Source organism: Neofelis nebulosa, chromosome 1, assembly GCF_028018385.1.
Source record: "Neofelis nebulosa isolate mNeoNeb1 chromosome 1, mNeoNeb1.pri, whole genome shotgun sequence".
Classification (NCBI taxonomy): Eukaryota; Metazoa; Chordata; class Mammalia; order Carnivora; family Felidae; genus Neofelis; species Neofelis nebulosa.
This window is the reverse complement of record NC_080782.1, coordinates 115007636-115022555: the sequence shown is the minus strand read 5'-3', so window position 1 is coordinate 115022555 and position 14920 is coordinate 115007636. Positions and strand designations below refer to the sequence as shown.

The 14920-nt window shown below is 36.2% G+C and overlaps 1 protein-coding gene across 1 annotated transcript in view; it reads right to left on the bottom strand.

The window, feature by feature from the left end:
• Positions 1 to 1826: 1826 nt before the first annotated feature.
• Positions 1827 to 14920, bottom strand: part of MIER3 (MIER family member 3) — a 34758-nt gene continuing 21664 nt past the window's right edge. The window contains exons 9-13 of the mRNA XM_058732026.1: positions 12986 to 13067; positions 11378 to 11472; positions 6157 to 6284; positions 5937 to 6079; positions 1827 to 5831 (exon numbers count right to left, since the gene is read on the bottom strand). Coding sequence (XP_058588009.1) covers positions 5374 to 5831; positions 5937 to 6079; positions 6157 to 6284; positions 11378 to 11472; positions 12986 to 13067 — 906 coding nt within the window. The 3' untranslated portion in view covers positions 1827 to 5373. The remainder of the gene's footprint in view (positions 5832 to 5936; positions 6080 to 6156; positions 6285 to 11377; positions 11473 to 12985; positions 13068 to 14920) is intronic.

Here is a 14920-nt window from a genome sequence, read left to right as displayed (position 1 = left end):
TTTTTTAATGTAACACTGACATTTTAAAACATAGAAAAACCATGTTATCTTTTTTCTTACTAAACATTTTTTTAGATTTATAAATGGCTAATTTCATTTGACATGCTTACAAAATGCTTTTGAGTTCTATACCAGAAAACAACTTTGTAGCAGTATTGCCTTTACCTTTGTATAAGCATCTCATCAAAATTGAGTTACACAACAGCCTGTGTGTCTCTCAAAAGTGAATGTCAACTAATGTATTAAACGTAGAAAAACGTGAGCACTCCTGGTCTAGAACCATGAATTCAGTCCCCTAGTACACAATTTTGCCAGAGAATCCACACAGACACAGAAATAGACGGTGAGGATTAAAGAACGCCTACCTGGATGGGAAATGGTAAACAGTACTATGTCCCAGAGGCTAGTTTAAATTCAAAGCGTAGGGGTGCCTGGGTGGCTCAGTCGGTTGAGTGACCGACTTCGGCTCGGGTCATGATCTCATGGTTTGTGAGTTCGAACCCTACGTCGGGCTCTGTGCTGACAGCTCAGAGCCTGGAGCCTGCTTCAGATTCTGTGTCTCCCTCTCTCTCTGCCCCTCCCCCACTCATGCTCTGTCTCAGAAATAAACATAAAAAAATTTTAAAATAAATTCAAAGTGTACATAATGAAATAGGTAACTTACAGAAGCCCTGAGGCCTTTGAGAAGTCAGAGAAGCTGCAGGCTCAGAGCCTATCATTGATGAAAATTATGGCCAAGAAAGATAAAGTCTACAAGTCAGGAGAGATTATTCTGCTCCCACAAGGCTCTCCTCTCTCCCCTAAAAGCCTTAAGTACTTTGTAGCTCTCACATGGTACTTGGCCACATGCTTGGCTGGATTGAAAACATCTGTACTTGTCCCCACCTGAAGGCACTACTGTGTTGTGTCCACCACAGACCCCCGAACATTTATGCTCTGTGGCGTCTGTGCAAGAAGGAATGTGATTTTAGAAAAGTAACCAAAGCAGAGGATTCAAGAGCGCTTGCTTTCATTTTATCCTCTTTGTGTCCTTGTACAAAATCTGGACCCTATGTGCTATCTGATCACTGCATATTAAGAATGGACTAGGGGCGCCTGGGTGGCTCAGTCAGTTGAACATCTGATTCTTGATGTCGGCTCAGGTCATGACCTTGCAGTTTGTGGGATCAAGCCCCACATCAGGCTCCCCACTGGCAGTGTGGAGCCTGCTTGGGATTCTCTCTCCCTCCCTCTCTCCCTGCCCTCCCCTCCCCAACACCCCTTCTCTCTCTCTCTCTCTCTCTCAAAAAAAAAAAAAAAAAAAAAAAAAAACTAGATAAAGCTCTGCTCAGAGGAAATGAAATATGCAAACAAATTTGTGAAATTAGACTAAGAGATCTTCAGCTTGAAAGATGAAGGTTTTGAAAAGGTTTCTACGAGGCTACTAAACTATGTATACTAGGATAAGAAAGACTAGTTTACCATAAATACATTGTCACATAACAACACAATTAATAGACATCACGTCTTCCTAAAAGACATACTTACCTACAACAGTGTTTGAAACAAAACAGACATTCAACAAATATTTCCTGAATTACATTGAAACTATAAGCTAGCCTCATTTTGGGATGGCTGTTTTATTCCATATGGAAATTTGTTATAGAGGATTTAAAGAAAAAGTATTTTATCTGCCATTTGTCACTATCTATCAAATATCTTATTTACTGCCTCAAAAACCAACCGAACAGTGGTTAAATATCTACCCATGTCCCATGAGTTATAGCTTATGATTCATTAAACAAAAATCTAATTGTGGCAAATACTCACACGAACCAAGAAAAAAAAAAGATTTCCAGATGTTTATTTCTGGAACTGTACACCAGGTATTAAAGTACAACAAATACAAAATAATGCTCAAAAAAATCAGTGTTTATGTACAAATATTAAAATCAATGCAACAATAGCAACTTCCTCTTGAACATCTGATACTAAAACTTGTTGTGATTGTCACTAATTAATCTCATACTCACAGGATACTTATTTCAAACTGGGACAATTGGAATCACTGGTCATCTAAGAGGAATTTTAATATCTACCATATTTAACAATAAAACTAATAGTTTCCTCCTTTTAGTGAAAAAATTAAGAACTTTTTAAAAAACATAGTAATGTCAATATTTTTATAAATTATTTCAATTTCCATTTGTAGACAATGTGCTTTGAAACTCTGGGCAAACAATCTCCTTGGTGGTCAGGTTTATTCATTAGTTTACATTCAAAGTTGAAATATTCACTAGAGACTTTGGTTAAATTAAATAGTATCACTATGCTCTATTAAATCTGACGTTCTCAAATATTTATGACCCTCAATTTTAAAAATTAAAAAGGAAACAATTGCACAATTCTTTGACCTAATTGTACACACTTTAGTATTGTTTAAACAGTATTCTACATCCTTCAAGTAAATTCAGCAGTTGACCGTGACAAGAGGAAAACTAAACATTTAAAATGCTAGCATGGAAAAGATGACGTACGACTAACAAAAGTATTGCTATAATCACAGCACCAGTTACACTCCTAAATGGATCCGTTGTCCTCTTCAAATTCCCTGTACATAAAAGATACATCAGCCAACAATACAACTGCTCACCATGGATTTTTGGTTTGTTCATAAGAAAATAATGCGGCAAAAGAAAAAAGAATTTATCACAGTTTGTTATAAGAATTGTGCTTCACACTTGATAATAAAGGCATTATTGTTTCTTCATAAAATTGCAAATCAGTTATTTTCATGCTCTCAAACGCAATTCTTCTAATAAACAGTAACAAATTCTCTGTTAAGATGCTTAACTGGAGGAAACAAAACCCAGTAAATCCAGCTTTTAAAAGAAAATTCAATAAATAGCTATTTTACATGGATAAAGTCATAGTGGTACAATTTATGAATGTCACATCAAGCATGCACAAAAATGGTATTATACATGGCGGAAGCAGTCAGAAAATATTGAATTAGATCTAAAAAGATATGAAGAATTTACATATATATACAAAAATCTTGCAAATTATTGCCTCATTTTAACAAGGAATTAAAAGTAAACGTTACCAGCTAGTTAGCACTCTCTAAGAGGCTAAAATCAGATTGACATTTAAAAATCTATTAAACTAGCTGGAATTTATTTTTCTCTCATATCATTTTCTGGATTTTGGTCAAAAATCTTTATTTAAATAACTAAAGTGTCCATTCAACTTGCTGATAATCAAAACTTTAGATAAGAAACACTGTTTCCATCTTATATCAAGATCCCAGCAATGCATAGATAAACTGACTATGTTACTGCATCAGCTACTGAGAATGGGCATGTTCATTTAAGTGCAACTGGTATTAGCATTCAGTCATCTTTGTGTAAATTATTTTATACAAACCAGCCACTGTAAACCCAGAGTGAAAATTAAAGTTATAACAATGGAAGATTATGGCCAGTATCTTACTAAATTATAAAAGGTATACTGATTTTTAACAAAAGAAATAAGGTTCAAAGTTTAGCACAACACCACAGCAATAAGAAGCTGATAACTTGGATAAAAATATCTGAAAGCAACATAGAGCCCAGGCTACCCATTATTATTTACTGTGTGCATACAGGAATGCTAGACTTTAGATGTATAAATTAGAGACTGATTTTAAGTTATTAATTTAACTACTTTTGTCCACTGTGCTAAACTAAATTTTATAGTAAATATGCTACTGAGTAAACACTTCAAAGCAATCTTCATTAAAATGCTGCAAACAAAAATAGGAATACACATCATCCAAAACTAAGGATGTCATTGCAGTTCACAGTTTTTATAATAAATACCCTCCCTTTCCATCACTACTAAGGTCACTACAACCTATCTACTCATCAGCACAACCTTGAAGCGACTTATACTTACAAATATCAGCAATGCAGCCAAACATTTAAGTTTTTTGCAAAGCACAACAACTAGCAGAAATTGAAAATTTCAACTAAGATGGTGCAAAAAAAAAAAAAAAAAAAGCAAAATTCCATTGTAACTGAACTATAAAAGCAAAGCTTATTACATCCTAATACTGTATTGTGTATCATGTGAATTCACCTTTTAACTTAAAGATGCATATCTATAGAGCAAAAATGGCCAAAGTTTATGACAATGGCTTCTCATTCACAATGTCTGGAATAGAAATAAAACTGAGTGTGAGATGCATCTGAACGTCTATCACTTTTTAAAACTTAAAGTGGTAAAGTACCATTCTATGTCAATAGACAGAAACTCACATTTTTCTTGCCAACTGTTCAAGCTAAACAAAAAAAGTTTAAATATACTTCAAGGTTCTACTGCATTAAGTGTAAAATCTAGAAGTCCCTCCAAAATATGAACACTTTGAACTGCAGTGCTACAAACAACATAAGAAGTGTCCCAAATGTAAACCATTGAGTGGCAACATCCTAGGCTCTGTAGACTGTGTCCTGCAAGTCAGTTGCCTCAGGATAAACTAAATTATCAACACCAGTATGATTTTTAGAATTATAATCTTGACAATGGTGGACAAAACCCCATCTAAATACCACATCTTCAAAAGCCAAATTTTTAGCCAATCAATGAAGGTACACAGAACTCTTCCCACAGTAAAATGACAGATTCTGTGTAAGGTAGCCCTGGTCTAGAATTTTGAAACAGGATCCAAGCAAGTGTCTTCATAATTTGCACGCAGTTCCTCGTGCTGGCTTCCATAAAGATGGACTTGCTGTTTTGTAAACTGAAGTGCTCTAGTTGAATAACATGAGAGAAGTTTCCATTTTAAAAAAATCCTTGCATGTTTGTGCAGTTTAAAGAAACCTACCCCTGCTTTTATTTAATTAAGAAAATAAAACCAAAAAATGCTACATTGAGCAGGGATTGGGATCGGTACCTGTAAACATTGTTATTCCACTGCATCCATTACGGCAAAAGGAATTTACACGAAAAGAAGCCACTCCATTCAGTTCAGAACATCTGTGCTGGTTTTGAGCCGGTGGCCTCTGTCTACAGGTTTTAAAATTGGGAGTGAGGGCAGTGGGGAACAGAAAAGAATAGAAAAAAAGGGAGTGGAGAAGAGGTACTGGGGGATGAGGAAGAGATAAGCAGAGCTTAAAGCTGCACCACAGAGTTCAATCTTAGTTCCCAACTCTGCTGATCATAGTTCATTTCCACATTTATGGATTGAAAAATGAAAATACTCTTGATAAATCAAGATATAGTTCTATACATACTGACATCACTGATGTCATAGTGAAAAAGGTTCAAACTTCCAGTGAAAGACTAAGCAAACCTGATCCTTTCCTCAAGTTTACTGGTTCTGCACACCCACTGTTTCTGGGCTCCTCACTCGTGTCACTCAGAATGAAGGGCGGCATGCTGATGTAGAGCATGGGCACTGATGAAGCCATTGGTCTCACTGGCAGACAGACTGCCAAAGTCAGCCACAGAGACGGCCATTTTGGCACTGGTGATGTGATGTGTGTGATTTTCAAAGTCCACACCCAAATTATTTACAGAAACCTCATTCATAAAGGATTCAGGAACAGCAATGCCCATTTTCAATCTCTTTGCTGGTCTTTCTGACTCTTCACTGCACATGTTCATGGGGTTTAGCTCCGAGTGATAAAATCCAGTCTCAAATAAATTAAAACAATCACTTTCCCCGTTGCTAGGCAAGGTGAGTAACTCTTCCGTTACGACAGGCACATGATTTACTTGTCCACGGGGTGTGTTGCCCAATGGAGGAAAGCTATCATCCAAACAATTAACATCCGTGGGGTTGCAGACGGTTGCTACGCTGTTGGTCAAAGCTAAAAAGAAATGGAAAATGGTTTAAGTAAGTTGTCCTGTGTCATGAAACAAAGAAGACACAATTTTGCCCTAAGCTGAAGAACACAAAAAGATGCTCATTTTACCTGTCAAGTCACTGGCAGTGAAAGAGTTGAGAATGTTCAGCTGTTGATCAGGAAGAGGCTCAGGTCGATTAGAAGTTAAGGCTGAAGAATTTACTGTCCCTCCCAGAGCTTCTGTTTCATCTACCAAACGATCCATATAGTCCCTGAAAAACATACCCCAATAATTTCATGACTGCATATCAGAGTTAAAACAAAAGTCTCTGAAGCCCACGGTACTTACGTAACTCCAGGGTGATGGTTATATCGTTTCTTTCCAAATCTTGTCTGTTGAGCAAAGTAATCATAACGTTCAGATTTCTTCCACATATAGTAGAATGCTACACATTCAGCAACTGTTCTAGTTCTCACCTAGCAAAAGAAAGTTGAATTTTTCAATAGAAACCAACAAACCCAATCCATTTTTTAGTAATTTTTTTAATACAACTATAGCTTCAATCCATGGGTCTTACTTTCTATCTCCCGAATTATGAAATTCTGAACATTAGAAAAAAAGTCTTTATATTTATACTATTTAATAATAAGGATACCTTCAAAAGGCCAAGGTTTGTTATTTCAATCAGAATGTATTAGTTTATAAAATAAATGTGTACCCAGAAATGATGCTGAAAATCCTAAAACACTGGCAACCTTTACTTTTTTCCTCACTGTACACTCATTGTGATTCTGACTGCAGCAGGAGTCCTTAACCCTGAGGGGTCCATGAATGGGATTAATGGGCATCTATTAAATCCGAAAATTATATGTAGGTACACTTTTCCGGGGTAAAGGGCTGCAGCTTCATCAGATTATCAAAGGGTTCCATAATGCAAAAGAGACTAAAAACTCTTAGAAAAGGGATCAGCACTCTACTGCATCTGCAAATTTCAGATGATTTTCTAGCTAAAGGCAGGGTGTTTTCCTTCAACGTGGGTTTGGTTCACAGCTACAGGAGTTTGGTAACAACAACAACAAAAAGAATAAAATTGGAGCCTCACCAACGTGTCTCCACATCCAGACTAGGGCTGTTCAAACTATATGCAGCTAAAGGTATGAGTTCAAACATACAGACAAAATTCTGTGTCCTTCTCTAATAAATACTTTCTCCACTGCTTAATCAGTATTCCATGAGGAACTTTCAGCATCTCTATCCTGATTACTGATCATGACATAAGTGCATAACATAAGGAACAAGCTTTCTTTTTTTTTTTTTTTTTTTCAATACATGAAGTTTATTGTCAAATTGGTTTCCAGGGAACAAGCTTTCTAAGCCAAGAAATAAAGTGTACATTTCAATAAACATCATTAACTAGAAGTCTTTGTGGTGAACATAGGCTTCTTGGGAACAGAGAACTTTCCTGTCTTATTCACTGATGTATTCCTAATGCTTAAAACAACGTCCAGTAAATTGTAGAACTTCATTATTTATGGAATAAATGAATAAATTTCCTAAGTCACTGTAAAACTTATGTTTTATTTTAACTTCAACAACCCAGCCTTCTTTAAAAAAGTTTTATCTATTCACTAAATACTTCATCTCATCTTTGAGAAAACATAAGATTTTCATCTTTCTATCTCCAAAAGGCATTAAACAATATAATATAACAAAAAGGCATTAAACAATTCAACATTATACTGGAATATCTAGCAAAAGCAATAAGAAAAATAAAAGGTATACACATTGAGAAGAAATAAAACTGTCTCTGTTTACAGATGACATGACCGTACAAAGAAAAATCCAAAGAATCCACAAAAAACTCATGGAACTAATAAACGATTATAGCAAGATTGTAGCACACACAGTTAACACACAAAAGTCAATTGCTTGCCTACATACCGGCAATGAACAAATGATATTTGAAATTTAAAAACACAACATTTACATTAGCACACCGAAAATGAAATATTTAGGTATAAATCTAACAAAATACATGCAAGACCTATGTAAGGAACACTATAATATGATTAAAGAAATGAGAGATATAAATAAATGGAGTGATATTCCACATTCATGGATAAGAAGACTCATTACTGTTAAGATGTCAGCTCTTCCCAACTTAACCTATAGATTCAGTGCAATTCTAATCAAAGTCCCAGCAAGTTATTTGGTAAATACTGACAAACTAATTCTAAAGTTTATATGGGAAGGGCAAACAATACAAAACAAAAACAGAATAACCAACACAATACTGAAAGAAAACAAAGCTGGAGGACTGACAGTACCCAACTTCAAGCTTACTATAAAGCTACAGGAGTCAAGACAGTGTGATACTAGTGAAAAAACAGATACCCACATTAATGCAACAGAATAGAAAGCCCAGAAAAAGACACACAAATGCAGTCAACTAATCTTTAACAAAGAGTAAAGGCAATGCAATGAAGTCGTCTTCTAAACAAATGGTGCTAGAACAACTGAATAGCCACATGTAAAAACAAATAAAAAAACAAGGATGAAAGGAAGAAAAGACACAGTTCTTAAAAACTTTCACAATAATTAACTAAAAATGGAATACAGATGTAAATGTATAATGTGCACAACTATAAAGCTCCTAGAACATAACATAGGAGAAAATCTAGATGACTTTGGGGATGACATGACTTTTAAGATGTAATACTAACAGCATGATCTATAAAAGAAAATTTGTTAGGTTGAAGTTCATTAAAATTAAACACTTCTACTTTGCAAAAGAGAATGAAAAGACAGCCAAAGACTGGGAGAAAATATATGTAAAACACCTATGTGATAAAGGACTGTTATTGGAATTATGTAAAGATCACTTAAAACTCAATGATAAGACAACAAACCACTCAGTTAAAAAATAGGCTAAAAAAAAAAAAAAAAGGCTAAACACCTTAACAGAAGACACCTCCTTACAAAAAAGAAATACAGATGGCAAATAAGCAAATGAAAAGATGCTCCACATCATATGTCATCAGAAAAATGCAGAAAACAAGATACATTACACACCTATTGCAACACCCAAAATCTAAAACACTGACAACAACAAATGCCGGCAAGGTTGTGGAGCAACAGGAACTCTCATTGCTGGTGGGAATACAAAATGGTAAAGCCAATTTAGCAGACATTTGGAAGGTTTTCTACAAAACCAAACATACTCTTACCATATAATCCCACTCACTGGCATTTAGCCAAAGAAGTCAAAAACCTTCAACCAGATGTTTATAGCAGCTTATAACTATCAAAACTTGGATGCAACCAAGATGTGCTCCAATAGGTGAATGGATAAGATGGTATATCCATACAATGGGATAGAAAGAAATGTGAAAAAAAGAAATGCACTTTCAAGCCATGAAAAAAAATAGAGAAACCCTTAAATGCATTATTACTATGTCAAAGAAGCCAATCCGAAAAGGCTACATACTATATGATTCCGACCATATGACATTCTGAAATGGCAACGGTATAGAGACAGTAAAAAGCCAGGTGTTAGGAGTAGGGCTGCAGGGAGGGAAAGAATAGGGTGGAAGAGGTTAGAGTACACGGATTTTTAGGGCTGGGAAACTATGCTGTATGACACTATAATGGTGGGTATCATTATACATGTAATGGTACATGTCATTACACATTTGTCAGAACCCATACAACACAAAAAGTGAACCCAAATGTAAACCATGGACTTCAGTTAATAATATATCAATATTCATTCATTAATTATAACATATATATCACACTAATGTAAGATATTAATAATAATGGAAGCTGTGTATGTGGGGGTAAGGGGATACACAGGAACCCTGTGTACTTTCTGATCAATTTTTCTGTAAACCAAAATGCCCGGATCTATTAATGAAAAAGGCAGAAAATATTGACCTACCCATCTAAACACTTCAGAATCTTATGTTCCTTTAGGATAAAGAGAGATAATAATAAACAAAGCATACTTTAATGAAAATTATTACAAACTACTAGAATATACACACACATACACTTTTTTTAAAATACTTTATTTTTTAGAGCAGTTTTCAGTTCACAGTTGATTTGAGCAGAAAGTCCAAGTTCCCACATACATCTCCTGCTCCCAAACATGCATAATTCCCTTCACTACCAATTCCCCACCTCAGTGGCACTTGATACAATCAATGAATCTATACCGGCACGGGTTTATTACCCAAAATCATTTACATTAGGGTTCACTCAGTCATTACTTATTACATAGGTATTGAAAAATATATAATGACATACATCTATCAGTATAACATGATACAAAATAATTTCACTGCCTTAAAAATCCTCTGTACTGCGCCTATTTATCCCTCCCTCCACGAAAAATTTTGAAACCACTAATCTATTTATTGCCCCCATAGTTTTACCTGTTCCAGAATGTCATATAGTTGAGATCAAACAGTATATAGTCTTTCCAGATTGGTTTCTTTGCCTTAGCAATACACGTTTAAAGGTCCCCCCATGTCTTTGTGGCTTGATAGCTCATTCTTTTTTAGCACTGAATAATATTCCATGGAATGGATCTGTCAGTGTATTTATCCATCTACCTCTCAAAGTGTGTTAATTCATCTATTCAAAGGACATCTTAATTATCTCCAAGTTCTGGCAATTATGACTAAAGCTGCTATTAATATTTGTGTGGAGGTTTCTGTGTGGACATAAGTTTTCAACTCCTTCAGGTAAAGACCACTGAGTACAACTGCCGGATCATATGGGAAGAGTATGGTTAGCTTTGTAAAAAAACACCAAACTGTCTTTCAAGAAACTGTCAACTGTCTTTTTAAGGTGGCCATACTATCTTACACTCTCATCAGCAATGAATGAGAATTCCTGTTGCTCCACAACCTCACCAGCATTTCATGCTGTGGTAACATTTATAGTTGCTTTTAGTAACCAATGTTTCTTCTTTCAGCAACTGCAGTTCTGGCCACTAAAGGGAAACATTTCTGAGGCCACAAACCTCTGAATAGCTTAGAAAGAAATCAAAGTCAAGGAAAATGATAAAAGACTAAGACTACCTGGAAAATATAGTAAATCCATTTTCTTTTCTGTTTTAATGTTTATTTTTGAGAGAGAGAGAGACACACAGAGTACAAGCGGGGGAGGGGCAGAGAGAGAGGGAGACACAGAATCTGAAGCAGGCTCCAGGCTCTGAGGTGTCAGCACAGAGTCCGATGCAGGGCTCAAACTCATGAATCACGAGATCATGACCTGAGCCAAAGGCACACACTTAACGGGAATGAGCCACCCAGGCATCCCAAGTGAATCCATATTCTATGAATATGACAACTATATGTGTCAAAAGATAGGTGAGTACACTATCAGCATTCCCAGGAGTAGGTGTTGGCAAATCCCAGTCATGTTTAGAGTAATATGAGAAATGTTAACGTCAGGAGAGCATTAACAAGTTCTTCCTTTCTTTTGTCCTAAGTGACTTAAAACTTATTTGTTCATATTCATTGTAATTACTAAGCAATCTGTACTAATCTGCCTAATTTACCTTATTCTTCTGTATAAGATGAAAATCTTTTCCAAAAAGCATGAGTGCATGTTCAAAGCTCCGGCATTCTTCTTCTGTCCATGCAGTCATTCCATCTAAAGAAATGTTAAAAAAAAAAAAAAAAAAAAAAAAGATGTATTGATTGACCTCACATCTTTTATGCAAATTGCTAGTTTACTTTCAGTATGTTTCCCCCTATAAAAGGCCATTAACTAACTCCTTCCCTCTCTCTGTACCTCCCTCCCTCCCTCTCTCTCTCTCTCTCTCTCTCTCTCTCTCTCTCTCTCTCTCACACACACACACACACACACACACACACACACACACACACACACACAGTTCTGTAATCCAATGATTTCAGTTAGGATTACCTAAAGTATACACATTATAAATATTACTTAAAAATCTACAATACCAAAATATAAAAACTAGGTTTTTTTTCCCTGCATGAAAGGATAAGGATGTAATTTTTTTAACTTATGCTCATTGTTTTTCTAATTTTTTTTAAACTATAAGCATACATTTTTTTTTTTAATTAGAAAAAAAGGTTATTTCCTTTATGGGAAAAAAAGTTCCTTATTTTGCTATTATATCAAAACCATAGTGCTTTAAGTAGAGACCATGAGTAATCAATATATATTTATTTAGTCTTTTTGCAGAGTGCTACACTCTGGAAATCTAACAGGAATAAGAAACAGCCCATGTTCTCAAAACACTAAATCCCATTCAACTTCCCAGAAGACACTAACATTAATAAACTCAAATCTATTTGGGGCAGAGAAGACTTGGAGTTTTTTCCTCAAAGACATGGGAGACTACATCCCCATGAAGAATAGTCCACCATAAAGATAAAACATAGTTTGAACTCAAGAAAAAAACCCAGTATTTAGTTCTCAACATTAGGAGAGCTTAAAATAAGTTTTTTAAAAAAGCAACTTTTATAAGGAAACATTCCAAAAGACTGTCTCAACCTACAAGTTTAAACATACTCTTTTCAGCTTTTCTATTTTTGCCAAGCCATTTATATAATATTAGAATATTATTTCTTTACCTACTTACTTAATGAAAGCCATGGTGCATGCAATTCACTTATATAATAACAAAACTACTGAAATTAAAGCTAACCATTTTCCTTGACACACACAAAGCAAAACCTAAGCGCTGTAAAAATTTTATTACATGATTACTAAAAACACCCTTCTTGTAATAAATTCAATGGAATATTTTATACATGTTTCTTGTTTATCTTTAATCTCCTTTCCATTTCCTGTTTGGTTTAAAAAAACAACTTTTTGTTCAGTGAAATCATAAAAATCATTCTTTTTAATTACTTTGGATATATTGTCATCTCTGGGGTCTGCTTTGTTCTGTAACTATTTCTTCAAGAAAGTGGAGGTGACAGGGGGGTAACTAATGTGTATTTGAAAAATCTCTGGTACGTCTAAAAATAGAGGACAAGAAAAGGAAACAATTATTCGCTATGAAGATGAACACCGATCTTACAAAAGTGTTACAGGATTGCTCCATCCTTTATAATACTTTGCTTATTCTACTCCCCAAATGAGGATCCCCTGTCATTTCCCTCTCTTGATCCCAAGCTTTGCTTACCTTGAGATGCCTTTCCATTGCAGCAGTACCTTTCAATTGCTTCCTTTATATTATGGTTACACTTGAGAAGTTCATATAATGCCTACAAGAGAAAGAAAAAAAACTATTCAATAAAAATTATCAGAAATTCATACTTAATAGCATTAAAACAAACAACCAGGACCAGTAACAGTCCTGACAAATACTGTCTGAAATGCTCTCTAAATATGTAAGACATGGGGCGCCTGGGTGGCTCAGTCGGTTAAGCGTCCGACTTCAGCTCAGGTCACGATCTCACGGTCCATGAGTTCGAGCCCCGCGTCGGGCTCTGGGCTGACGGCTCAGAGCCTGGAGCCTACTTCCGATTCTGTGTCTCCCTCTCTCTGACCCTCCCCCGTTCATGCTCTATGTCTCAAAAATAAATAAACGTTAAAAAAATTTTAAAAAAAATAAAAAATAAAAAAAAAATATGTAAGACATTTGAGGGTATGTTTGTCCAAACATTTAGTCTACATACCTATCCTGATGATAGACTCAAGTATCTCAGAAGTTTGTTCATTTTCACTCTACCCCTCAGAAGTCACCCACTGGTATCACTCTTGACTTTATTTTTTATTGTCAGGCCATCTGAGCTGGGGAAATTTCCCTATTTTAGATGATTTTTCCAGGTGGGAAAAATTAGTATAAATATGGTCTTGTTCTTCACATCACCTACTCCCTGCCTTTTAGAGTGTCAATATAAGGAAACAGCAGCTAGCCTGGAAGAGGATGGGTATTTTAGTGACTAGGGTTTATAACAGTCTCATTGTCTACTATGAAACAGATCATTTTTTAATCCTGTTTAAGATTCTTTCCCTCTCTCTGCCCCTCCCCCACGTGCTGTCTCTCAAAATAAATAAATAAAAACTTCAAAAAAAAAAACAATCTAGCTGCTAAAAGAGCATCTGGTAAATCAATATCCATTTCTAATTTTAAAAAGAAAGGGGCACTTGGGTGGCTCAGTTGGTTAAGCGTCCAACTTCACTCAGGTCATGATCTCATGGTCTGTGAGTTCAAGCCCCGTGTCAGGCTCTGTGCTGACAGCTCGGAGCCTGGAGCCTGCTTCAGATTCTGTGTCTCCCTCTCTCTGCCCCTTCCCCGCTCACACTATGTGTCTGTCTGTCTCTCTCTCTCTCTCTCAAAAATAAACATGAAAAGGGGGTCTGGCTGGCTCAGTCGGTTAAGCGTCCAATTTCAGCTCAGGTCATGATCTCACAGTCTGTGAGTTTAAGCCTCGCGTCAGGCTCTGTGCTGACAGATCAGAGTCTGGAGACTGCTTCAGATTCTGTGTCTCCCCCTCTCTCTGCCCCTCCCCTGCTCATGCTCTGCCTCTCTCTGTCTCAAAAATAAACAAAAACATTAAAAAAAATTTAAAAAAAAATGGAAAAAAAAAGACAAAAACTTTTTTCTTCATGTTTATTTTTGAGAGAGAGAGACAGAGTGTGAGCAGGGGAAGGGCAGAGAGAGACGGAGACACAGAATACGAAGCAGGCTCCAGGCTCTGAGCTGTCAGCACAGAGTGCGACGCAGGGACTGAACTCACGAACTGTGATATCATGACCTGAGCCGAAGTCAGACGCATAACTGACTGAGCCACCCAGGCGCTGCAAAGACAAAAACTATTATATGTGTAAGCAGAAGGTTACTACCTTACTACAATAAAGACAACCTATATCAAACCAAGCACCAATATTCTTCTTTTTTTTTTTTTAATGTTTATTTTTGAGAGAGAGGGAGAGAGACAGAGAGCAGGCATGGGTGCAAAGGGCAGTGAGAGAGACAGACAGATGATCCAAAGCCGGCTCTGTGCTGACAGCAGACAGCCCAACACAGGGCTTGAACTCACAAACCATGAGATCATGACCTGAGCCAAAGTCGGTCGCTTAACTGACTGAGCCACCCAGGTGCCCCACACTG